At 36.6% G+C, this 27025-nt stretch overlaps 2 protein-coding genes and 1 long non-coding RNA gene across 10 annotated transcripts in view; 2 read left to right on the top strand and 1 right to left on the bottom strand.

Moving 5' to 3' along the window:
* Positions 1-11968, top strand: part of LOC133531428 (uncharacterized) — a 357292-nt gene extending 345324 nt beyond the window's left edge. The window contains exon 2 of the mRNA XM_061869641.1: positions 10570-11968. Coding sequence (XP_061725625.1) covers positions 10583-11725 — 1143 coding nt within the window. The 5' untranslated portion in view covers positions 10570-10582 and the 3' untranslated portion in view covers positions 11726-11968. The remainder of the gene's footprint in view (positions 1-10569) is intronic.
* Positions 1-27025, top strand: part of LOC133531380 (synapse-associated protein of 47 kDa) — a 184485-nt gene that overhangs the window by 113026 nt on the left and 44434 nt on the right. The window lies entirely within an intron of this gene.
* LOC133531523 (uncharacterized) lies at positions 5509-6471 on the bottom strand. Its single transcript, XR_009801546.1, has 2 exons — positions 6104-6471; positions 5509-5646 (listed from the first exon to the last, which is right to left on the bottom strand). It is a non-coding gene; the product is annotated as an uncharacterized LOC133531523 (long non-coding RNA).

Here is a 27025-nt window from a genome sequence, read left to right as displayed (position 1 = left end):
TATGGTGCTATTGCTAAATATCTCGAGAAGTACTTAAGGTGGTTCGACTAGGTTACCCAAAGCTTAAACCTCACTAGATGGCGCCACAATTGCAAATTTTGAGTTTTAATTTTTTTGTGGAGTAGTCTTGGTATTTCTATACTGTAAATTATGTTTAGCGCACTCTTTAAATAAATATTGAACTATTACAACAAACATTGAACACTTCATTGTACAAAAACTACCCCTTAATGTCGACAGAATGTTTCTTGACTCTATTTCTAAGTATCACTCACACATTCAAACAGTCTTACTGGGATCCTTGTAGTAGACAATTTGGCACAGCGTGAATAGGCTTCAATAGCGTTGCGGTATGTACGTGGAAATACATGCAAGAGGATGTGGGTTCGAGACTCATTAATTTTTTTTTTGTTATCAGTATTATCAAGTACCTATTATTAATAAATTATTTTATGAGAAATATGAGCGTTTTCCATAAAAATATTAAAAATCTGATTCTCACACATCATGATATTTTTGGGTTCTTCCAACTCAGAATCACTATTAGTAGCATAATCAATCCTCGTGCTAAAAAAACCGGAAAATTTGTATAGTTTTAGTTTTACATTGAAATTTCTTTCACACTAAAATGTGACGTAATGGTATGGATATTTTAGGATATCTTTTTTTACTGCTAGGGTGGAGAAGATTCTAAGTAGAATGAACCTAAGAAAGTCCAAATTTGTAAGTCAGATTTTCTGGTATTTTTTTCAAAAAAAAACGCTGTTTTGTTCTAAAATTAAAGCAATCCCTTACTGCCCAGCCTTTAAAAAAGTAGGTACTATTTTACAGTAGAATTAAAACATTTTTTTTACGATACATTTAATTAAATTACAGTGAGTTACAAAATTGCATGGCCTTCTATTTATAACCATTATAAAAAGAAATGAGATATTTACCATGTTTGTTTATATTATTGATTTCCCGATATTTTGACACAACTAGAAGTTTCACACAATGCCTAGAGATAGAAAATTATTTATTTATTTTATTTATTGTCAATTTCATTCAACGGATCACATCATATCCAATTTGTGTTTATGTATTGCATTGTTTTCTACCTAGTTGGTTATTAAATTCTGTTACTGCAATAATCTTTATCTACATAAAATATACCAACGAAAGTTTAATAAAGTTTATATTAAAATGAAGTACACAAAATCCTCCTCTGGCTTTGACACAGGCCCTCAAACGACGAGGCCAGTCATCAATAGCGGCACGCACGATTGTCATGTCTAATTCCGTCACTGTCTTAACTATGGCCCGCTTGAGGGAGTTAAGATTTGGGTGGGGTTTAGCACAGGCTTTCTCCTCAATAACCTGCTATATGGCATAATCCAGGGGGTTAAGGTCCGGGCTGGAGGACGGCCAGTCTTCGTGGGCAATAAAGTCAATTTTGTTCCTTCGAAACCAGGCTTGAGTTGTTTTTGCCTTATGTGCAGGAGCTGAGTCCTGTTCAAAGATCCATGGCTGGTTTTGAAATAGGGTGTGGCTTAAGGGCTTCACTATTGGTTCGAGAACGGTTTCCAGTTTCCGGTTTTCACACCTTTTTCATAGAAATGAATCTGTGTTAGTCCTAAGTATGACACACCCAAAATCATGTTTGGCGGGTGCCCACATTTGTGCAACGCAATAGGGTTGCTTCCATCTACAAATCTTAGGGCATAATTGTATCCCAAAAAAATATTTTGGATTATAAAAACATGTTAAACTACTTTTAGGGGACCTGTAATGACCATATTTTTGTAAATATTGAATTTAAAATATCTTTTGGCACACGTCCAGTGACCAAACTCGAAACATCATTGAAGATTCTGATGACGTCACAACTCTCGGATTGACACTGTTGACAGTTAGGCGATTAACAACAAATGACAAATATCAGTTGACAGTTCGTATCTTCTACGTGTGTATGTAGTTATGTGTCAAACCATAAACTGTGACGTCACACAATTTTCAAAGAGCGTTTTGGGCGCGAAAGCATCTGTCAAAATATATTTTGTTAATTTAACATATTTAAAGCCGTTTTTAGTATAAAAGCTGAATTTTAAGGCAACTTTTAGTTAATATAGAAAGTAATACAAGCGTTTCAAAAAATTGGAATACGATTCTCTTTTAGGCCCCAATTCGTTATAGATACGACGAGATAAGCGTTATGTGTGGTATATAATTATAGCTCACAAATCCACCACATTGTCATTTTTTATTTTTTCGGTAGCATTTGTTTTAACGGAAATAAAGAGGTTGCAAATCGAGTAACAGAACTTCAGAACAGATATCATTTGATATTTACCAGTCGCTTTTCGGTGAAGGAAAACATCGTGAGGAAACTGGACTAATCCCAACAAGGCTTAGTTTTACCCTCTGGGTTGGAAGGTCAGATGGCAGTGGCTTTCGTAAAAACTAGTGCCTACGCCAAATCTTGGGATTAGTTGTCAAAGCGGACCCCAAGCTCCATTGAGCCGTGGCAATATGCTGGGACAACGCTAGGAAGAAAGAAAGAAATCGAGTAACAGAACTTAGTAACCAACTAGGTATAATAGTTATGATGTAAATGTCATATCATGTTGGAGTCATATATGTATTAGCCAACTAATTATTCAAGATCAATACACTTAGCTCCCTTAGGTATTCGCCTAAATACAATCTCGGGCAAAATTGAGTTTTATAAAAGTGAACTAGTTTCTAGGTCATATTTTCTATGAATTGGTCATTTTTAGGGTTCCGTAGCCAAATGGCAAAAAACGGAACCCTTATAGATTCGTCATGTCCGTCTGTCTGTCCGATTCTGTCACAGCCACTTTTTTCCGAAACTATAAAAGCTATACTGTTCAAACTTGGTAAGTAGATGTATTCTATGAACCGCATTATGATGTTTACACAAAAATAGAAAAAAAACAATAAATTTTGGGGGTTCCCCATACTTAGAACTGAAACTCAAAAAATCTTTTTTCATCAAACCCATACGTGTGGGGTATCTATGGATAGGTCTTTAAAAATGATATTGAGGTTTCTAATATCATTTTTTTCTAAACTGAATAGTTTACGCGAGAGACACTTCCAAAGTGGTAAAAAGTGTGTCCCCCCCCCCCCCCCCCCCCGTAACTTCTAAAATAACAGAATGAAAAATCTAAAAAAAAAATATGATATACATTGCCATGCAAACTTCCACCGAAAATTGGTTCGAACGAGATCTAGTAAGTAGTTTTTTTTTAATACGTCATAAAAATTAAAAAAAAAAATTTTTTTTCATCAAACCCATACGTGTGGGGTATCTAAGGATAGGTCTTCAAAAATGATATTTAGGTTTCTAATATCATTTTTTTCTAAACTGAATAGTTTGCGCGAGAGACACTTCCAAAGTGAAAAAAAGTGTGTCCCCCCCCCCCTGTAACTTCTAAAATAACGGAATGAAAAATCTAAAAAAAATATATGATATACATTACCATGCAAACTTCCAACGAAAATTGGTTTGAACCAGATCTAGTAAGTAGTTTTTTTAATACGTCATAAATGGTACGGAACCCGTCATGGGCGAGTCCGACTCGCACTTGGCCGCTTTTTTGTAGACTCCAATTACAGTTACACTTTTCCTGGTTTTTCGCGGACCAGAATATCGGTGATTTTTGTAACTTGATTTAGACGTTGCTATCATTTTCAATCCAAAAACACATAAAATCACAATTCAGAACATGCGGCAGCGTTGTTTTCTATCAAGTACCTCAAGCACCAGGGCGGCTACCGGGAAAATCGAAATTCGTCAATACCGGCAATTTTTCTCTGTCACTCTAATTACGTCTTAGTGAGAGTAAAAGAGAAAGATCCCCGCAATTTGCAAATTTAGGTTTTCGCGGTAGGGTAGGTCCTGTCAAGTTTCAGCAGTGTTGCCAGGTGAGCGGAAGAGAATTATCGTACTTGAGTGTCAATATTATTGTACCGTTGAAAAAAATATCGTACGCCAATCAAAAAGGTAGCCCCTAAAAATGTCTAGCAAAATAAGCTTAAATTTCCAATTAATAATAAAAAAAAGACAATTTTCGTCTAAATTGCGCAAACATCTGTTTATGTTTGTGTATTTTTGGGATAGACTCAAACGGTATACAGGAAATTGTGACATTTTAAACTTTAAACTTACACCAAGGAGCCGAACACCCAAAAGATACTAATTTTAGCCTATTTCTGAGAGAAAGTGTCATATTTTGCTTTAAATTACTAGACTTTTAAGGTGGCATCATCCAAGGGCTGAAATTATAGTACTTTAGTGTACGATAATGCTCTTTGGAACATTACGTCATACCGGGGCCCAAATTATCGTACATGTACGACAATTATCGTACGCCTGGTCACACTGAGTGTCAGTGTCGACAGAGTCAGCTAAAAACGCGTCAAACATCGCAACGTCGCGCGATGGCCGTCCGAAGCATGGAGTGGCAACGCCGCAATGTATTTGTACACGACATTTGTCACACACACATGAGTAAAATTTATAAAAATATAACGTTGATTATTGCATGATTTCTGTATGAAACAAAGTTTTTCTATTAATTTAGCGCAAATGAATATTCGAAAGTAGATAGATGCGCAACTATTTATGTAATAATATTGTGTAATTAATTAATAAATAGCGATTGTTTTTTGTATGAAAATCGAACCACCTTAAGCTATCGATGTGAAATTTGGAATAGTAATGAATAACGCTGACCCAAACATATTGGATGTGTATTTATTTTATTTTATTTGTAAGTATTAATAATGGAAAATTCCCAATATGAAGAGGGGGTAAAATTGCAAAGTCTAGTTAAATAGGTCAAGTGGGGTATCATTTGAAAGAGCTCAAATTGAAAATTACAAAACAATTTTTTATTTTCATTGTGAAAAAAAAATTTACGTATGAAGGAAAATGTGAAAATAATACCATCCCCCCCCCTCTCTCATCTCCGAAGTTTAAGAATAAAAATTGTTTTTTTTTACATTGGTCAAGTATTTCATGAGAAAATTTGAAGTTTGTACGGAACCCTCGGTGTGCGAGGTAAACGAACTCGCACTTGACCGGTTATTCTTATTGCCCATAAGGCCCGTCCTTAGATATATGTCAATGATTACGGTGATCTCGAAAATGGCTCAAATGATTTCAATTAAATTTGCTATATGGGGGTTTTCGGGGCGTTTTTGAGTTTTTACCTATTTGTTTTCCGAGCAAAAGGAATTAAAGTTTACTGATTTTGAAAACTGTGTTTTATTAGTAAAATAATGTTCTGATTACATTTCTTGAAAGAAAATACATACTTATTTAGTATATTACTACATAGAGCGGGAAAAAGGGATTTGGTTCATACACATTTTATAATATGGTTAACTCTTTCCCATTTTTCCTGTAGCCATAACAAAGTTAAGGGAATCTAAAGCATTGCGCATTTTTCTACGTTTTGTATATTAGGTAGGTATTTGTATCAGAATAAAACATAGTAATAAGCAAAATATGTATTTATTAGACGCGCACGCTTTTCCTGCGCCACTCTTAATAGTAGTCCGTTTTGCGCATGACGATGAGGAAGTTCTTGAGGAGCGTCTTCATCAATATCTCCTACGATTTCCTCGGGAACATTTCTGCAAGAAAAAGGAGAACATCGGTATGAATATTAGAATTTAAAGAAGAAATCTAATCATCACTATAAAGAGTAAAAATGTGAAACTTTCTTCATCAATCGCTGAACAATGAAATTTATTCCATTTGCCCTTATCTTCATTTAATAGGGAATATTACGCGAAACTCTGCGTAGGGGTCACAACTACCACAATCCATCACAATCTGAGGGCCTCCGCTAGCTGACGCGGATTATCCGAACGGACGCCCCGTCTAATAACAAATTGTATGAATAGCGCTAAGTGGCGCGGGCGCGTGCGACGGAATTGGCCTGGGAGCAGGACCCGCGAGCGTGCGCACGCGGCGGGCGTCCGCGTCAGCTAGCGGAGGCCCTGAGGGTCTACCGCGAAACAAGAAAATTTCGTTACTTATCTAACCTCTCTATCACTGATGAGAATCTGCAATGTTAAGCTCACTTACCTATAATGTTGCATTATGTTGTATACTACGCAACATGCATTTATTATTGACGATGCCTTCGTCGGGCTGTAGTGTAAGACGCGGTCGTGGCCCAGGCACCGGAATACGTTTTTGAGGTACCCATTGGTACGCTTGATCGTGTTGCGCACGCGACAGTGCCAGACCGTGTACCTTGCTTCTGGGCTTCCCGGGGCAGGATTCAGCACTGGCGTCATGAGCCATGGCTCAAGAGCATACCCCGAGTCACCTGAAATTATTATTTTTTGGTTACATAATACTTAATCATCTGAACAACTAACGAAACTTCCCCCTTGCTTATGCCTTTTTAGGGTTCCGTAGCCAAATGGCATAAAACGGAACCCTTATAGTTTCGCCATGTCCGTCTGTCTGTCTGTCTGTCTGTCTGTCTGTCTGTCCGAGGCTTTGCTCCGTGGTCGTTAGTGTTAGAAAGCTGAAATTTGGCATGGATATATAAATCAATAAAGCCGACAAAGTCGTACAATAAAATCTAAAATTTTAATTTTTTTTAGGGTACCTCCCCTACACGTAAAGTGGGGGTGAATTTTTTTTTTCGCTTCAACCCTAAAGTGTGGGGTATCGTTGGAAAGGTCTTTCAAAACTAATAGGGGTTTTCAAGAAACATTTTTTGATAAAGTGAATATATTCGGAGATAATCGCTCCGAAAGAAAAAAAAAATGTGTCCCCCCCCTCTAACTTTTGAACCATAGGTCCAAAAAATATGAAAAAAATCGTGGAAGTAGAGCTTAAGAAAGACATTAAATGAAAACTATAGCGGACATGATCAGTTTAGCTGTTTTTGAGTTATCGCAAAAAGTTTTCCCTTCATAGTAAAAAGACTTCTTTAATTAGGTACTGATTATGCAAATTTGCCTATTTGTTTAACTCGGGTGAAAGGTACCATTTACTACACTTTAAGCTCCAGTTTAGCTTATTGTGACGGAAGAGTAACTACGGAACCCTACACTGAGCGTGGCCCGACATGCTCTTGGCCGGTTATTTACATTATGATAGGTATATTAACTTAGTCATGAACTATTTATTCTGTGGTCGTGATCTTAGTACATTTACTAACATGCACTTGCCCCATTCCAATAACCCGGGGTTAACCGGTTAAACCGTTAACCCAATGTGAAATTGTACTGGTAACATGGTAACTCCAGGGTTAACCAGTTAACCCCGAGTTAGTGAAATGGTGCAAGTGGTGCTAAGGGATTTAGAAACAGCGCGCCAAGCGGGATGTTTTGGAAACTCAAAATTCCATACAAAATGACAGTTAACGCAAACGCGTACGTCACGTCTCCCCATCGAATAAATTTACACTAGGTACAGATACACAATTTTCTGCTTACCCAGAAGGAAATACTCCCCAATGTGGCCATTGTACAATCTTCTTAATTCATCCTAAATGGACGAATTGTTAAATATGAAAGAGTCGTGCACACGGCCAGGAAACCTCTTGTTTACTGCCAAGATCTTACAGTTGACATCTGCAATCTGAAGATATAAGGTTATTTATATTCTTATTTGAGAATTGGTGACAACCAAGTAGTAACATATAAGTTATTATTTTAATGAATTATTATAATCAATCTAGATTAGGTACATCATTATCTTAGTCGATTTGTGTTAGATTGTCCCATAGTATTTATATTTCTTTATTTAATTATAATATACATACATTGTGGTCAGTGATGAGGATTTTATGATTAATATAAAAAAATCATTATTTGTAACTAAAATTGAAACTTACTAGCTGTACATTAAGAGCGTGAACGCCTTTCCGATTCAGATATTGCACTCCGTGTGGCACAGGTGGGAAATATTTTCACTTGAGTGCAGTCTACTACACCCAAGATATTTGGCAGACCATATGCATCCTCAAATCCTGAGGCAACTGATCGTCGGGACCGATCAGTTCCAGGAAAAACTATTATCCATTGGTCTTTAAGTCTGTAAAAAGGAGCATATTTTAGATGGCACGTTTTAGAACTTAACCTTAGTCAAACCTAGCTAGTATTGCAATTCCAGATTATGTATCCAATGTAACTAACTACCTGAACATAACTATCAAACAATACCTATCTCATTACACAATACATCAACACTGATGCTTATTCAAAAAAGTAAAAACTACTAAGATAGCCCTAGTATACTCTCACAGTTTTTGATGCCTAGTAGTTCAGTGGTCCAATAAACATAAGTACCTTCTGTTCACAGCATCTACAAATTGTTCGAGATACTGTGGCTTACAGTCGTCTGACCAATAGATAAACCATGATCCTGACCAGTCCCGTGTTGATAATTGCCATCAGCCAGCAGATGTAATGCTAATTAAAACAAGTAATATTACTTTGCTAATCCGCGAGAAAATAACGTGTTAGTCAATCAGTGCTAACCCGTTATACTTACTTGCGTATTTTTACATGCAATTAATGTTCCCACCCTCCCACCGCAAAAATAAATACGCAAATAAATATAACAACCCACCACCAAAAGTACAAAACTCGACACGTGTTTCGCCTCTCTACGAGGCATCCTCAGGAGATGTTGACGGTATGACACCCGACAACTGACTGAGCTGTCTAGAACGGTCGGCCATATTTATACCTTGACCAGTCCCCCTACTGTGCAAGTGTGAGTGAGATGGAAAAATTCGTAATAACGGCGATGACGCAACATTCAACTGTTCGTTAAGAATCATCCCCCTATTGTTGTACCTAATTATTTCCAACTGTTCCAGAACACTCAAACGCAATCCTTTCTCGCAAACATGTAAAATATCAAAAGAATGATTCTCAGGTAAAGCATGGCCACTGTCTATCAAGTGCTTCGCAAAATTTGACTTTTCTGGATGGTTGTGTCTGTATGACGCAACATGCTCCTTATACCTGGTAGTGAAATTACGGCCTGTTTGCCCCACATACACTTTATTACAATTATCACAAGTAAGCTTATAAACTCCAGATTTTTTTCCCTTCTCGAGCTTATCTTTCCCATTGCAAAGTTTAGAGTGCAAAGTGTTGTTTGTCCTAAAAGCCACAGGAATGTCGTTAGATTTTAAAATTTTGTAAATTGCATCTGACAATTTGCCAACATAAGTTATGCTCGCTTTGTATTTCTTAATCGGCTCAGAGGATCGTGCAGCATACAACATATTGTTGACTATACTATTTCGCTTTTTTCTGATGATTCCATCCACAACAGACTTATCATAGCCATTCGAAACTGCTAAATGATAAATATTATTTAGTTCAGCTCGATAGTGTTCATCAGAAAGAGGCACAGTCAACATCCGATGCACATAACAATGAAAAGCAGCCAACTTATGTTGCCATGGATGCGTCGAAGAAGCCGGGATAACCGAATCAGTATGTGTAGGCTTACGGTAAATTTGGAAATGATGCCTATTATTCACTCTCGAAATTGTTAAATCCAGAAAATTCAATGAGTTGTCTTGCTCCAGTTCCTTTTTAAACTTGATTTTCGGATGCTTACTATTAAGTTCAGCAATAAAAGCATCCAGTTGGCCCATGCTCCCCATCCAACAAATAATCAAATCATCTACGTATCTAAAATAATATAATATATTATTATTGCCTACAATGTGCTGGTTCTCAAAATGGTCCATAAAAATATCCGCCATTAAAGGACTCAGCGGAGAACCCATAGCCAAACCATCACTTTGCAAATAATACTGTCCCCCAAATCTGAAATAATTTTGTTTCATACAAATCGCAGTAAGATCTATCAACTCATCTACCTCCCCTGGATGCAACCGTTGCTTTTCAAAAAGACCCCTAAGAATATCCAAAGTATCCCCATATGGCACATTCGTAAACAAACTGTCTACATCTAATGAAAGAAGGACAGCATTCTCTGGTATGTTAATATCTTTTATTTTCTCTATTAACTGCAAGCTATTCTTCAAACAATATTTCGGCTGGAACTGAGACTTCTGTCTAATAATACAATTCAACCTCTTAGCTAGATTATAAGTTGGAGCACCCAAGTAAGAGACCACTGGACGAACCGGAATATTATCCTTATGGATTTTTGGAAGTCCGTAAAGAAAAGGAGCTCGTGGATTCATAGGCACAACCATGTTCTTTTGATGCTCGGTTTCAAAAACAAACATAGAATTTTTTATTGCATTTTTTTATTATTAGACAGAAGTCTCAGTTCCAGCCGAAATATTGTTTGAAGAATAGCTTGCAGTTAATAGAGAAAATAAAAGATATTAACATACCAGAGAATGCTGTCCTTCTTTCATTAGATGTAGACAGTTTGTTTACGAATGTGCCATATGGGGATACTTTGGATATTCTTAGGGGTCTTTTTGAAAAGCAACGGTTGCATCCAGGGGAGGTAGATGAGTTGATAGATCTTACTGCGATTTGTATGAAACAAAATTATTTCAGATTTGGGGGACAGTATTATTTGCAAAGTGATGGTTTGGCTATGGGTTCTCCGCTGAGTCCTTTAATGGCGGATATTTTTATGGACCATTTTGAGAACCAGCACATTGTAGGCAATAATAATATATTATATTATTTTAGATACGTAGATGATTTGATTATTTGTTGGATGGGGAGCATGGGCCAACTGGATGCTTTTATTGCTGAACTTAATAGTAAGCATCCGAAAATCAAGTTTAAAAAGGAACTGGAGCAAGACAACTCATTGAATTTTCTGGATTTAACAATTTCGAGAGTGAATAATAGGCATCATTTCCAAATTTACCGTAAGCCTACACATACTGATTCGGTTATCCCGGCTTCTTCGACGCATCCATGGCAACATAAGTTGGCTGCTTTTCATTGTTATGTGCATCGGATGTTGACTGTGCCTCTTTCTGATGAACACTATCGAGCTGAACTAAATAATATTTATCATTTAGCAGTTTCGAATGGCTATGATAAGTCTGTTGTGGATGGAATCATCAGAAAAAAGCGAAATAGTATAGTCAACAATATGTTGTATGCTGCACGATCCTCTGAGCCGATTAAGAAATACAAAGCGAGCATAACTTATGTTGGCAAATTGTCAGATGCAATTTACAAAATTTTAAAATCTAACGACATTCCTGTGGCTTTTAGGACAAACAACACTTTGCACTCTAAACTTTGCAATGGGAAAGATAAGCTCGAGAAGGGAAAAAAATCTGGAGTTTATAAGCTTACTTGTGATAATTGTAATAAAGTGTATGTGGGGCAAACAGGCCGTAATTTCACTACCAGGTATAAGGAGCATGTTGCGTCATACAGACACAACCATCCAGAAAAGTCAAATTTTGCGAAGCACTTGATAGACAGTGGCCATGCTTTACCTGAGAATCATTCTTTTGATATTTTACATGTTTGCGAGAAAGGATTGCGTTTGAGTGTTCTGGAACAGTTGGAAATAATTAGGTACAACAATAGGGGGATGATTCTTAACGAACAGTTGAATGTTGCGTCATCGCCGTTATTACGAATTTTTCCATCTCACTCACACTTGCACAGTAGGGGGACTGGTCAAGGTATAAATATGGCCGACCGTTCTAGACAGCTCAGTCAGTTGTCGGGTGTCATACCGTCAACATCTCCTGAGGATGCCTCGTAGAGAGGCGAAACACGTGTCGAGTTTTGTACTTTTGGTGGTGGGTTGTTATATTTATTTGCGTATTTATTTTTGCGGTGGGAGGGTGGGAACATTAATTGCATGTAAAAATACGCAAGTAAGTATAACGGGTTAGCACTGATTGACTAACACGTTATTTTCTCGCGGATTAGCAAAGTAATATTACTTGTTTTAATTAGCATGGATTTCCGCAAAGTAACGCCTGATTCTATTAATTAGATGTAATGCTGTTAGAATCTTATTTAAGTAGTTGTACACAGCTTAATTATTTAAGTAATTTTTTTCGCTTAAGAAATATTTAAATTTTAAGGTATAATGTAGCACCTCTGTTATGTTATAAACAACAATTTCACCCAAATATTTGTATCAGCTAATTTTGTGTGATTGTGCGGTATCTTAACATACAAACTTTTGGTACTATATGAGCAACACTGCAATATTATAGCTTTACCTTAAGGTGAGATGGCAATTCATCACCCTTGTGAGGCTGGAGGTCGGCGTTGAGTTCTTCACAAATATATAACACTAACTCCTTTCGTACTCTGTATATATGACGGAACTCTTCGTCCGGCATATCAAAGGGGTTTGCAGCGTCCCTCAAAGATCGTCGCTGAATCCTTCTTCTTTCTTTTTCCTCTGCAGCAGTTGCGAGCTGGAAGAAAAAAAATCTCGACATCCCTGCAAAGAAAATATTGACAATATTATATGCAGCGGAACTTTTTTTTTTTGCTACGTCGGTGGCAAACAAGCATACGGCCCGCCTGATGGTAAGCAGTCTCCGTAGCCTATGTACACCTGCAACTCCAGAGGAGTTACACTACTAACTAACTAACTAACACTCAATAACTAACACTCAATAAAATCATAGAAAAACGGATACTTACTGATAATTTATACCTTAACATAGGTTTTTTCATGAGCTTTGCATCCACGACAACGCTTGTCGTGACCTAAGAAGCACGTAGATAAAATTAACTATATTGAACTGCCAAAATGGGATAATGTGTCAAATTATCCGACGACCATGTTATGCAAATTGTCGATTGTCATCTATCGCTGTCAAATGTGGATAACTCCTATTATCGTCTGCAACCGTAGTGTGAACGATAAAATCGAAGAAAACTGTCATTTTAACAACAAGATTGTCACCATATCGCGTGATAACTAAGACCATGCTAAGCCCGCAGCGTAATAAGAGTGTAGTACCAAGTACAATTCTTTCGATACATACTTTTTGCAGCTAACTGTACCTATGTTCAATTCAACTTCATGTAAGGTCAGCATGGGAAAGTGTGGCACACAGCCCATTCAGGTATGTGAGGCTGACATTGGGGTCTGTTTATACATTGATTAGTGTTTATTGCGAGTTCATACATTAGCTACTTGCATTAAATGGCAAATGTATGAACCTGCAAATAAATAATAAATAAATAAAATAAAATAGCCTTTTATTTCTTGCGAAATTTTAACATTTTAACATTGTTGTTTAGAGTTAAGTTAAAATAATTTTAGAACCAACATCAAAAAACTATAAGCAAACTTAATTACTTATAGCTTCCCAAGGGCAGCTCTAAAACTATTTCAAAATGAATTTTAATATGTAGCAAGAACCCCGTCTTCACAGGTGAAGGCCTCCTCCAGAGTTTTCCACTCATCTCTATCTTGAGCTATTCGCATCCAGTTTTGACCAGCTATATTTTTTATTTCGTCTTCCCATCTAGTAACAGGTTTTCCTATACCCCGTTTCCCTAGTGGCCCTTTCCATGACGTAACATTTTTGGTCCAACGCTGGTCCGTTATTGCCTGCAAATAAGACTAACCAATTACCCTCAACACAAGCCTTATTGAGCTTACTGTGGGACTTAGTCAATTTGTGTAATAATGTCCTATAATATTTATTTATTATATCACGATTGTATAATAGTTATTTACGATACATTAGTGGCGATAAATTGAAACACGACCGAAGGGAGTCTTTTAAATCGACAAGAGTTGCGAATTACCTATTCGCACATGTGTCGTACAACGTTTTACAGTACATATGACCCTTTAAATTTTCGACATACTTAGTTACATAATGTGCTAATTTACACACTAGTGCGTAACACTATAGTAGCACCGTATGTACTGTAATAGTACATTACGATACTAGTGCGAAAATAGGAAATTCGAAACGAGTGGCGATAAATTAAAACACGACCGAAGGGAGTGTTTTAAATCGGCACGAGTTGCGAATTACCTATTTGCACATGTATCGTACAACGTTTTACAGTACATATGGGCCTTTAAATGTTCGACACAGTAACGTAATACGCTAATTTTCGCACTAGTGCGGTAAAGTAGCACCATATGTACTGTACATAGTTATTTGTGCAACAAGACAGGAAAGTTGGTTTTTCTTGCGAGTGTTGATTTTGAGTAAGCGAAAGATTCTATAATTGCATCACGAAGCGAGTGATTCTAAGTTAGAATCTTGAGCGTAGCGAGGGAGTTAAAAACACGAGATGTAAAATAACTGCTCTCGTGTGACACGCAACTTTTCACCTCAGTAGTGAGTTCATTATTAAAGGTTAATAAAATTAAACATCAAGTAAAGTTAACCACATTTATTTACATTCATGAATGAAAGGCATCATCATTATGACGAAAGCTTGTCTCACTGAGGAAAGTCGCATTTAAATTTCGGTGACAATATTTTTACGAAAGGGTGTAGCATCGGCGGTCGATACTGGAGCTGGGATTTTACGCGGTAGGCCGTACGGCGGTGCACGGTGTGGCGTTATTGTGGCGGAAATGTTTATTTACATCGGTTTCGATTGTGCATTGTAAAAGTGCGCGACTCGCTGCTGTAAAGATAGTGTTATCGGATCGTTCGCTCTTGGTGTTCTCTGTGTACATGCCCGTCGATTCTGCGGAGACTCTTACCGAATTTACGGAATGCCTAGGGGAAATGGCGGCAATAGTGGAGGAGTGCCAGGTAGACTGCGTCTTCATATTAGGGGATTTCAACGCTCACCCGGGCAGACGATTCGGTAAGGAGTTGTTAGACTTTTGTGCGGATGTTAGATGGCAATGTGCGGACATAGACATTCTAGGAGTGGCCTCGGATACATACACCTATGTTAGTGATATTAATGGTACTAAAAGCTGGCTGGATCACTGTGTAGTATCTGAAGCGGCACGGAAACTAATACGGAGTATAAAAATACATTATGACGTGTACTGGTCGGACCATCATCCGTTAGAATTAGTTTGTAATTTAAATTTAATTAGAAATAATAATATTACAAGTAATATAGTACTTATGTAATAAGATTATTTGGGGAGAGCGTGACGCAGCACAATTGACATTATATGAAAATTATTGCAATGAAAAATTTAAATATATTGATTTTCCAATTGTAGCAGGATAGCCTAGGAAAAATTGCCCCAGCGATTTTGGGCCGAAACTGTAATCAAACGATTCCTTTTGGGGAGGTTATACTCTGCACAAAGTTTCATCCCTCTGTTACCCCCTGGGGGTGAAAAACACCCGACTAACCCCAAAACTGTTTTAATTATTTTTTCCTAAACTATGAAAGTGACGAATTTCAAATTTTGTACAAATATTAATAAGATCTATGATTGATCTATGTGCTAAAAAAATATTAACCCCCTAACCATTTAAACTCTTGTAAAAAAAACAAAAATAAAAAAAGAATCAACCTGTATATCAAGTGTGGCTCATGGTACCACACCATTTTTTTTTTCAAAAATGAACCAGTTTATATTCTACATGATACAAAAGTTTCATGGACCTACTCCAGAAGGAATAACATTGCGAAATTAATATGTATTGGCTCTTTGGTGCGTACTATTCATTGAACTCCCGCTAAGAGCCTTGCATTATTAATAAACAATGGCTTGCAACCGACCGCTGGCGCTGCTCGTGCCCGATTTGAAAAAGGTGGGGATAAAGAAGTATGAATCAAACTCATTTGTATTTATAAAAACATTTTTAGGGTTCCGTAGTCAACTAGGAACCCTTATAGTTTCGCCATGTCCGTCTGCCTGTCTGTCTGTCTGTCCGAGGCTTTGCTCCGTGGTCGTTAGTGCTAGAAAGCTGAAATTTGGCATGGATATGTAAATCAATAAAGCCGACAAAGTCGTACAATAAAATCTAATTTTTTTTTTGAGGGTACCTCCCCTTCACGTAAAGTGGGGGTGAATTTTTGTTTTTTGCTTCAATCCTACAGTGTGGAGTATCGTTGGAAAGGTATTTCAAAACTAATAGGGGTCGTCAACAAACATTTTTTGATAAAGTGAATATATTCGGAGATAATCGCTCCGAAAGAAAAAAAAATGTGTCCCCCCCTCTAACTTTTGAACCATAGGTCCAAAAAAAATGAAAAAAATCGTGGAAGTAGAGCTTAAGAAAGACATTAAATGAAAACTATAGCGGACATGATCAGTTTAGCTGTTTTTGAGTTATCGCAAAAAGTTTCCCCTTCATAGTAAATAGACATACTTTAATTAGGTACTGATTATGCAAATTTGCCTATTTGTTTAACTCGCGTGAAAGGTACCGTTTCATCCCTTGGTTAACAATTTACTATACTTAAAGCTCCAGTTTAGCTTATTGTGACGGAAGAGTAACTACGGAACCCTACACTGAGCGTGGCCCGACATGCTCTTGGCCGGTTTTTTAAAATTATCTTGGTTTCGGGTCCGAGACGTTGCGTATTAAGCATGATCCGAGTATAATGATTAGTGGCTACGAAATAGTACGTTTATTTTAATTTCGCAATGTTCCTTCTGGAGTAGGTCCATGAAACTTTTATATAATATAGAATATAAATTGGTACATTTAAAAAAAAAAATGGTGTGTGTACCGTGAGCCAAACTTGAGATACAGGATGATTCTTTTTTCATTTTTGTTTTTTTTACAAGAATTTAAATGGTTAGGGGGTTAATATTTTTTTAGCACATAGCTTTTAGTCTTATTAATATTTGTACGAAATTTGAAATTCGTCACTTTCATAGTTTAGGAAAAAATAATTAAAACAGTTTTGGGGTTAATCGGGTGTTTTTCACCCCCAGGGGGTAACAGAGGGATGAAACTTTGTGCAGAGTATAACCTCCCCAAAAGGCATCGTATGATTACAGTTTAGGCCCAAAATCGCTGGGGGCAATTTTTCCTAGGCTATCCTGCTACACCCTTTTATGTATATAAATAATACGTATGCCCCTTTGTTTGATTTTTTAAGATTTTTCAAATATTATAAGTGTTTTTGATAATTGTATGGAATTTGTATTTTGTTCCACATCATTTGGCCTTTAACATCAATTAAATGATGGTTTGAACAGCGCCCATAACATTAAGGCACTTACGTAAATGACTAGTAAGCCCAATTCGAGAGCGGCAGCCGCGACCGCATGGCGGGCAGGAGAATGTCATGCCCGGTGACGAAGGTGGGAAAACAGCGCGCTGGTGTCTCAGTTCTCGCCTAGTGTGAAGGAGTTTAAGCCATGCTTCATCGTGTGCAACTACTCCATCTCCCAGGGTCTTCCTCCAGTGCTCGCGGTCTTCAGCCTCCCTTTCCCAGTTGGTGGGATCGATTCGGAAGGACAACATATCTCGCTTTGCGCTATCCTTTAAACGAAGCATTGGTCGCCCAACCGGTCGTTTCGCGTGCGCTACTTCGCTTAGGATAGTCTTATGGCTCCTCTACATGATGGCCCAGCGTAGGCCAGTCCTAGGGACGCATTTATGCGTTAGAGGGAGCAAGTGATATTGCTATCTCATTTCACCGCATAGCTGCGTCCCTTGGACTGGCCTACGCTGGGCCATCGTGTAGAGGAGCCCTTACGTGGCAAACGAGAGGGCTCCATCCTGTGCACGTGCCCCAACCACCGTAAGCGTCTCTGTTTCAAGACTGCTGTGATACTGGGTAAACGTGCGATGCTAAGTACCTTCTCATTTTGCTCCTATCTTATACCTAATAATAATAAATCGAAAAGAGGAAAACAAAGGGGCATAGCTATATATGGTTAATATACATGAAATTGTTTAAAAATATTATTCATAATGTCAATATTGAGGGAGGAAAATGGGGGAAGTGGTCGTCCACTATCCTCTAAAATATTTTGAATGTTTCAACCATAAACCTAGGTAGCAATTTAGCAACTTCTGCTAACAATCTCTGCACTACAATGTAGAATTTAAAATTGGGGGTAAAGTGTCTTTCTGATCGGTCACAAAAGGAGCATTATTTATGAACTATAGAAATAAAAAATATTTCTTTTTTAATTTTTTATTTACTACCTTGAAAGTACAGGCCTTGCTTAAATAAACATAACAAACTATTATTTTATACCAATTATTGGGTTTTTGGTTCAGATAAAAAGCAGTCAAACACATCTAACCCAGTAAATAAATAATATAAAATCCAATCATAAATAATAACAAATGTGTTGTTTTCAACAGTAAATATTAGTATGGACTACACAATGTACTAAATCATAATCATAATCATTCTTTATTGCAACCATGGTACAGTATAGATGTTATACATGATATACAATGTCTCACATGGACCCTGCAAGGGCACAGCATATAATATCTTATTATTCATAATCATAACTCATAACATATTATATTATTATTAACAATGAAGCAATTCTTATATTACACATGAGATCACTAATAAATGTCAAAATAAATTATCAAAGAATGAGTCATCAAAGAAAAAAAATAAACAGAAAACTCATCTAAGATAAGTAAATTTTCTCGCACTTATTTAATGGATAAGACCTGTAGGGCTAAGATGGTCGACTCTTTATCATTTGTCACCATGTCTGTCACGTTCTAACAAATATGTAAGCGCGAAAGTGACAGGCATAGTGACAAGTGATAAAAATGGAGCCATGATGCCACCGCTGATAAGACTAATGATTGTAGTTTAACTTTCTCTGTAGGGCTAAGGTCAACTCTTTATCATTTGTCACCACGCCTGTCACATTCTAACAAGTATGTATGTAAGTGCAAAAGTGATGGGCATAGTGACAAGTGATAAAAATAGAACCATAGTGGCACCGCTGATTTGTTCTTATTTTACTACAGGTTTTTATACTAAGTCAGTGGCAAACAAGCATACGGCCCGCCTGATGATAAGCAGTCTCCGTAGCCTATGTACGCCTGAAACTCCAGAGGAGTAGGAGAAGGAGGTAACTACAGAAACAAATTTGAAATGTTTAATTATCAGTATTAACATACTAGAAACTTAATTATGAAGTAGCTGTATTGTTAGAATGTTTTTTGAAGAACTATTAATTTCATACCTTTTTGTTTTAAAATGTTTTTTCAGTTCTGGAGCCGTTTACTGAAACGGCTTTCAAAGGAAAAAATAACTCACTGTATATTTATGTGTTATATATTTTTGTGAATATTGAACATTAAAATATTTTACTGGTAACAACTGAGAATAATCATTCCCACTAGGACCCACCAAAGTAAGTTAATGGTACTACAGATCATTATTAGAAGAAAGATGAGAAAACCCATTCTTTAGCTAGTCTATCTATAACTTAGAATATTGACCCGTTTGGGCCGCTCATCTGATTTGGAGTTTATTCAGTAAAATATTATTTTGCCTAATATTTAAACATTATAACTTACTATATTGATCACTTTCGTATATACTATAAGGGTATTGAGTTATTATGAAACAATTTGTAACTCATAAGCAGACAAGTTAGTGTACAATATTATGTATGTACCTACAACTAATCAGATAGTGGAAAGAAGCAATTTTGTGTCATACAAGGCAACATTGTTTTTAGTTTGTTACTAACTGATGGGTAAGTGCCTATATTTAAATGGGTCATCACAAGACAGTGTACGGATTTTCTGAATTAAAATAATTTTAGATAGTCTTACATATAGCAAACCTGTAATTGAGGTAACACAAACAAAAGAGGCACTATCACTTTATCTTAAATCACCACAAATAAAATTATTATCTTGACAGTCCACGTGTACCTAAATGAGTAACTAGCTGGAACCAGGCGGCGCGAACAACCACGACGTCAACACTTCCAAAAGTTTGTCGTGACACTCTTGCGACCCCAGGCTGCCTTCCTCTAGGATTCTAAGTCTGCTAGTCCATTGATACTTAGCACGAACGAATCATCTTTTAGCTTGAACAGGGGATGAATCTGCTTCGGAGAACCTTTGTTTCGTGAGGGCACGATATATAGATTTATGTTTTCCATTTACCTAGTTAATGACGATTTCGCCAGGAACTGTTCTCATAGGGGATAAAGTTGTCCCGTAGTTGCTTTTAGTAAAGTGATCGCTGGTTTTTATTAACAAATAGCCACAATGGATGGAGTGCCGGGTGTTGACTGTTGACTAAAGAATGGTTTCAAGACTAATTCTTCATTAGCTGCACACTTCCACGTTAGTTTACTGCAGTATAAGCTAACAGTTTAAATATTATCATCGAGCAAAATAACAAAAACAAACATTCTTGACCCGACTTCGCCATTTTTAAGACATGTTTTCATAATTTGACGTATCAAATTATCTGTCAAAATTGACAAGTATGCTCCACGACCAATCACGTTTATGAGCTTTCGAGAAGTCACTTAGATCTTGCTTAGATCTCTAAACCATCTCTTATTGATGTCTTATTGAAATAAGACCGGAATCAAAGTTAACGTCAATTTTGACATATCGTTTAGTTATCGATCTTTTCAATCTCTTTCCAAGAACTAACGCATCTCTAAATCATTGTTCGAATCGGGCCCATACTTGACGGAAGATGAACGGTTAGACTTGAAAGGTAATCGTATTTATGTGGGTCAACTATTTCTTGTTGTCCTATTGTTTTGACATCTAGAAGACTGGAGTAAAATACTTTTTTTTCGAAATAATGGAATAACTAACTAACTATTGTGGCGCAGTGATCCAAAGAGGGTCTTGGCCTCCAAAACGAGAGAATGCCACCTGTCCCGATCCTGTGCCACTTCCTGCCAGTTACCAGCCTGCCAGTTGCCAGTAATGGAATATTACTTTTTAATATCATGCTTATAAATGGTCCAGTGTCAAATGGGTCTCTAACTGCTACATAGATGCATGTTTGTTGAATTTAAATACTTACAACAAAGATATAGTTTTCCAAAAATTTACCCAGGATTATACTCACCATCGCAACGAGTGATTAGAAACTGATAGTAATATTGTGCTTTTAGATCAATCGTACAAACATCAAGAAAGCTAAATGAAATCACAGTTTTGCATATCTTTCTTGAACAATATGTACTCATGTCTATATCATTTTCCTTAAGAGATGTTCTAAAAGCCGTATTTAATCAGTTACGGGCCGATAGCTTTTATTCGTATTAAATCTAAGACGGTACGGATTCGGCGGACCGAAGGATAGGTTAAAAGCCGAGTGAACCGTAACGATTTCCTGACATGTCGTAAATCATAATCAGGATAAATGAAAATCGTAAAAGTTGGGTTGCTTTGTGAGACGAGAAAGTTAGAAGTATGAGGGAAAGTTAGAGGGATGTATACAATGAAAGTAGCAAGCTACTCGATGCGAAGATGTCTATACTATACACGGTGTAACACGAGGAACCCGAAAGATTTTAACCACGCATTTCTGAGGCCAAAAGAAGGATTTTTTTATATGAGATAAAGTCATTTTCGCAAAAAAAAAATTTTTTTTTTAATTTTTTTAAGTATTTATATATAAAAATCAAGTGTTATTATTAAACCTGTGACTTAAATTGAATCTTTACTTGTTTTTCGTAAAAAACTAGTTTTTGTAAGGTGTTATTTGTAATTTTTTTTACATCTACCAATTCAGAATACGTCCCATAGTAGCAATATCATATAAAATAGTGGAATTTAAAAAATTATATTGAGATTATAAAAAAATACAAGGCTCTGAATTCTCAAAATTTTTTTTTTTTTTATCTTTCAAAAATAGAAAAGACCATTCGATTCCTTACATTTTATTGAAAAATAAATTGTATAACAACTATACACATAAACGCAATATTTCAGGGTCAAAATGGCAATTTATTTGATCTTCCATACATTTAGGACAGACTTATATGATGTGACGTCACATCACCTTATCATTTTGTTAGAGGCGTTTCAATCATCGAGTGCGAGCGTCAGACTTCAACTCTCATTTCTGACCTTTGTGTTGCTCAAATGCCATGAGTCCTATATAGACATTTGATCTTCAGGAAAATCAAGATCGTTTGACATTATTTACAAAAAACAGTCAAGTAGCCAATTATGAAAACTTGTATAAGATTTTTAAGAAACAGTTAACACCAGTGGTTTCCGTAAAAATACCTAGCTGAAAAATGAATCCTCAAGGGTTGAAACTCAATCCAAGGGATAAAAGGGGCCGAATACAGCCAAAAGGCCGAATAACGGAAGTAGGGAGGATTTATTCCTTTGTTGTGTTCTACTCGTACCTACCCTTTATACAATGTATTATATTAAAGTGTAGTCAATTCGTATAACAAACAAACGAAAATTTGGTAAGAAAGTTTCTGCAACACTCCCTTGATTTGAAATATTTTCGATCCTTAGGGGACTATCGGCAAATGTTAAAGTTTTTTTTTACAAGCAAGCATACGGCCCACCTGCTGGTAAGCAGTCTCCGTAGCCTATGTACGCCTGCAACTCCAGAGGAGTTACATGCGCGTTGCCGACCCTAATGTAAACTGATCCTGTAAATTTTCAGACGCGACTGTACTTATCTTAAAGTTCGAATCGGGCCGATAGACATTTTTCCGCTTCTTTTGAACATATAGTAGACTTATTGTTGGTAGAAAAGAAACTTGAGCTTTTTGAGTCTAACGGCCCGATTAGAATAATGATTAAGACACGTTTAAGATCTTGGAAAGATCGATAGCTAAACGACATATCAAAATTGACGTTTATTTCGATTCCGCTGCTATCCCAATAAGATCTATCTACGATATTTCTAACGTCAAAGTGACATTGGTTGCCCGAATCGAGCTGCTTCTGTCAATTATACGACATACACACAGACAGGCCGTTATTATTATTTCCACTTCAATGAGATACAATAAGCAACCTCGGAATTGACGTTTATGAGGTTCCCTTTGTTTCTCGGGTTAATCATTTTCGGTTTATGAGATTTGATGACAAAGGTAAGCCGTCTGCGAAATATTGTGCCTGAGTTAACCCTTTTCCAGGCCGCACCAATCTACAAGGTTTTCCCAAAAAAGCCAAATATATTCCAATTAATCCAGCTTTGATGATTCATTTGAAGACAAGTAACATTTCCTGAAAGTGTAATCTAATTTGAACCTTAAATCGGAATGCTAAAGTTGAAATTGTAATGGCGCGTATGTGGTCGATAAATCGTACTATGCCTGGAAAAGGCTTAATAATGCAGTAATAAAACAGTGTTTAGTTTCAATCAATGTTCATTCGTTCTACATGAGTATTGAGCAAAATGTCAGGAGGCAAATTAAAGGTTTGCTTGGTGGCATTAATTAGCTAGAGTTCAAGACGGTATAAAAGTACTTTTTTATACTACATCGGTGGAAAACAAGCATACGGCCCGCTTGAGGGTAAACAGTGTCCGTAGCCTATGGACAACTACACAGGTGTTACAAAAAAAGATGCTTTTGCAATTTTTTCTTCGCTTTTAATCACAAAAGCATTGAGTCTTTTTCTTTCTCTGGCTAGGATTAGGATAGTACACGCCTCTAAAAACTGGCAATTTCATCCATAGGTATGTACGTCAGACAAGGCATCTTAAATCTAGAGATACATATCGAACACTTGATTTTTTTTATCACAACACCCAGTTAGGTTTCTAGCCAAGCTACTACGTTTGGCTTGGTTTTGTTCATATTACAAACTAACCAAATTCCGTTTTTATTAAATATAATATCAAATTCCTCGGTATTACACAAAAGTCGTCCTTGTAACAAGTAACAATTCCATTTATTAATATTGCCATGAACACATTTCCCGCGCCTCGCAACGCGCAGCGATTTGTTATCGACTCTTTATGGATCCCAATGTTTAAAGCTGTTGCCAACGTTTCCTGCACTCGTAAAGAATGTACAAATTGTCACGCGTCGAGCGTTTTCTGACGTTTTTATTTACTTTCCCCGTGTTTCAGGAAAACGGAAGGAAATGAAAGTTTGTCATGATTTTTATCCGACTACAAAAAAGTAAGTAAATATTCTTTATTGCTTATTTATACCAACAATTATACATTTTACGTACATGTAAAACTACAAATAAATTTTAATGGAAAATTCGTGTAGAACCAGATAACAACAGCCAGAATGAAAAAGGATGGTTTTAATTTTTGCAGTCTGTATATTGACGTGGTGGTACTCATGTTGTGTTAAGAGCAATTCCTAGCTTAGCAACTTTTCAAATCTCGAATTTTTGAAGCTATGTTTCTGTCGCGCTGCGGTGGGCGGGAGCCGGAGCTATCTAAGTGTGAGTGCGCGCACACAGACGCGAGACTCGTGCGCTCGCTCATTGCGCGCCGTTCCGTCGACATCGCCCGCGAGCCAGACGGAATTTATTCTGCGCTGCCCGACGCAAGTTGTTTTTGTTGTTACCACGTAATATTGTTTTTCATTTTTATATTATACTGTATCTATTACACCCTAATACCAAACACCCTATCACCTGTACTAAATGTATTTTACACCTATGATGACAAAATAATAAATGATTGATTGATATTAATTACCATATAGGTAAAAACTGCAAAAAAGAATGATGTCTCAGCTTCGGTTGTCGTCGTACAGTCAAGTGCAAAAATATGTATCGAAAGAATCGTCTCATAAATATGGTACTACGCTCTTATTACACTGGAATAAGATGCTATGGGACATATTTTTGAGTAAGATGTGTACACCCATATTTTTACACTTGACTACCTATCCGTATCAGTAAGTTGGGAGTGATCATGGTGTGTTGTGAAATTTTGTAAGTAGGTATAAATATACCTATGGTTAAACTACAATCTATTTAAGTTGTAGTACGATGGGGCTAAACTTGAGCCGCCTTATTGAAGAACGTATCGCAATGACAATCTGGGTAAAGTATGTTGGGATAATGCCGGACAATTTTGGGACTAATTGAGAGAACTCATGAAAAAATGTTTTTTCGAGATCTCAACACATGACAGATTCTTGAAGTACGTAGCGAATCGTTAAATAATAACCGTAGATTCGGCCTGAATTTTGGTAATCTTCAATATAGAACGGTTTTAGTTTTGTACCTGTGTAAAATTGAGGCACTTTTTTTTAGGGTAACGAGTGTTTTGCCATCAAGGGAGAACATTGGATGGTGAAAAAAAGTTGCTTCTAATGGAAAGAGAATAAGGTATCACAAAGAAATAGGTCCGGTGTCTACCCTTTTGTATCCGATCTTAACCCTGATACAAAAATTGATAAAATTGTGGCTCTCAAACTTTGATACCTATGTCATAAGGCAATTTGATAAGTAAACAATGTGCTAAGAAACCTCTTATTGTAAGGTTTACCCGAAGTAATAAAAAAAAACCACTAAAATAATAGATACGTTGCGAAGTTTTGACAATTTAAGATTTCGTGAGCTGTACAGGTTTAGGGAAAGTGTAAATGTACTCGTATTGTTTATTGAATGGAATGTACTGGAAGATATTAAGTACTTAAGTAGGAGGGACAAAAATCAAAATAAAAAATAATCGTGCCCAGAATCAAACTTAGAAATCAAAAAGACTAAGTAGTTCTTTAAAAAGGTCAAGGTCACTGAGAGCCCATCTTGAAGTATGGAAAATAATTAAAATTGCGATTTTGTTGGTTTAATTTTGCAATTATGTATATATATATAGTTGATATACAATCTTTTTTTTTTGATAAAATGTAAGGATCGTATGTAAAGAGTAAAGTAAATATATAGGAAAAGAGAGCCCTCTTGAAGCATTTTAAGGAAACTAATTTCGAAGCCCTATCTCTATTTTGTATCCGAAACTAGCAATGTATGTATGCGTGCACATCTACATATACATCCGTATGTGTAGGTACCTTATTGCGAAAAATTGCTCATTTATTTTACTCGATTTTGTTATAAATTTCAATATGTATCATCATCCCTATACAATATAAATACTCTTTATTGCACACTTCAATAAAAGAAAACAATACAAAAGAAAATTTAAAACACATAAGCACAGGTAAACAACATGCGGTCTTATCGCTAAAAGGCAACCTTTGGGTTGCGGAAATTAAAAGAAATACATTGTCAGTAACCGTCGCGCTGGTAGTGGCACTGGATAAAAATAATGGTACGAAAGTGTGATCAAGAAAACAATAAATGTGATAATTAAGGTCAGTAGGTAAATTGAAGAAAATTTAAACTTTGATAATCACTGCTGTTTTTTAAATAGGTAAAGATCTGATTGTTTCTGGTCCGATCTTTCCTGGAAGGGTCAAGATCGGATATCGGTCTACAGCAGTGCTAGGTCTGTTAACACAATTACAAAAACAAACACAGTTTCATCACAATACGCAAAATAAATTACAGAGCGAAGATCGGATAGAAGGAAGAATTCGCGAAATTTACCTTGCTCTCTGTGATTGCACATAGCACAAGCCCGACTCCCTGAGCGACGCGGGGACACTGACAGTCGAGGCGCAATGAAATGGCGTCTTACACAATGTTGCCTACATTAAAAAATAAAGCCAAATTAGGAGGGGAAATGAATGTCCTACGTTCTTCACCCGCATCCGGTATTTACCCAACATACCTTAATCGTTGAACCGCCGCATTTCAAAATGGCCCTTTTTTTGATATCGGCTAGCCGTAATGTAATACGGCGGATTATACAATACGACTGCGATACTTATATATAAATCCCCTCGTCAATGTAATTTCATTAAATTTGCTATCTAGTGGCAAACATCAAAGTAGTTATCTTTTACTTGTGACGCACAAGTGTGAGCAATGTAAAACACTATATTTCTAAAAAAAAATTGCCTACTACGTAATAAAAGAAAATGTGATTATTAAATTATAATACGAAAGGTGGTCAAATCGTAAAATGCTGTCGTTTTATTTAAAATAATGAAATAATTAGACCAGTTCCGAAAGTACCGGGAAATCCCGGTTCTTTAAAACAGTACCGGTTCTGCAATCCCTAATAAGGATGTTATGCCCATCACTATTCCTTCTGTGTACGTATATTTAGAAACTGTCTCCGCCTCCAATTAGTGCGATAAGGACAA

The sequence above is a fragment of the Cydia pomonella genome, chromosome 2, assembly GCF_033807575.1.
Source record: "Cydia pomonella isolate Wapato2018A chromosome 2, ilCydPomo1, whole genome shotgun sequence".
NCBI lineage: Eukaryota > Metazoa > Arthropoda > Insecta > Lepidoptera > Tortricidae > Cydia > Cydia pomonella.
Note: the sequence above shows the minus strand (reverse complement) of the source record. Positions and strands in the feature narration are given on the sequence as shown.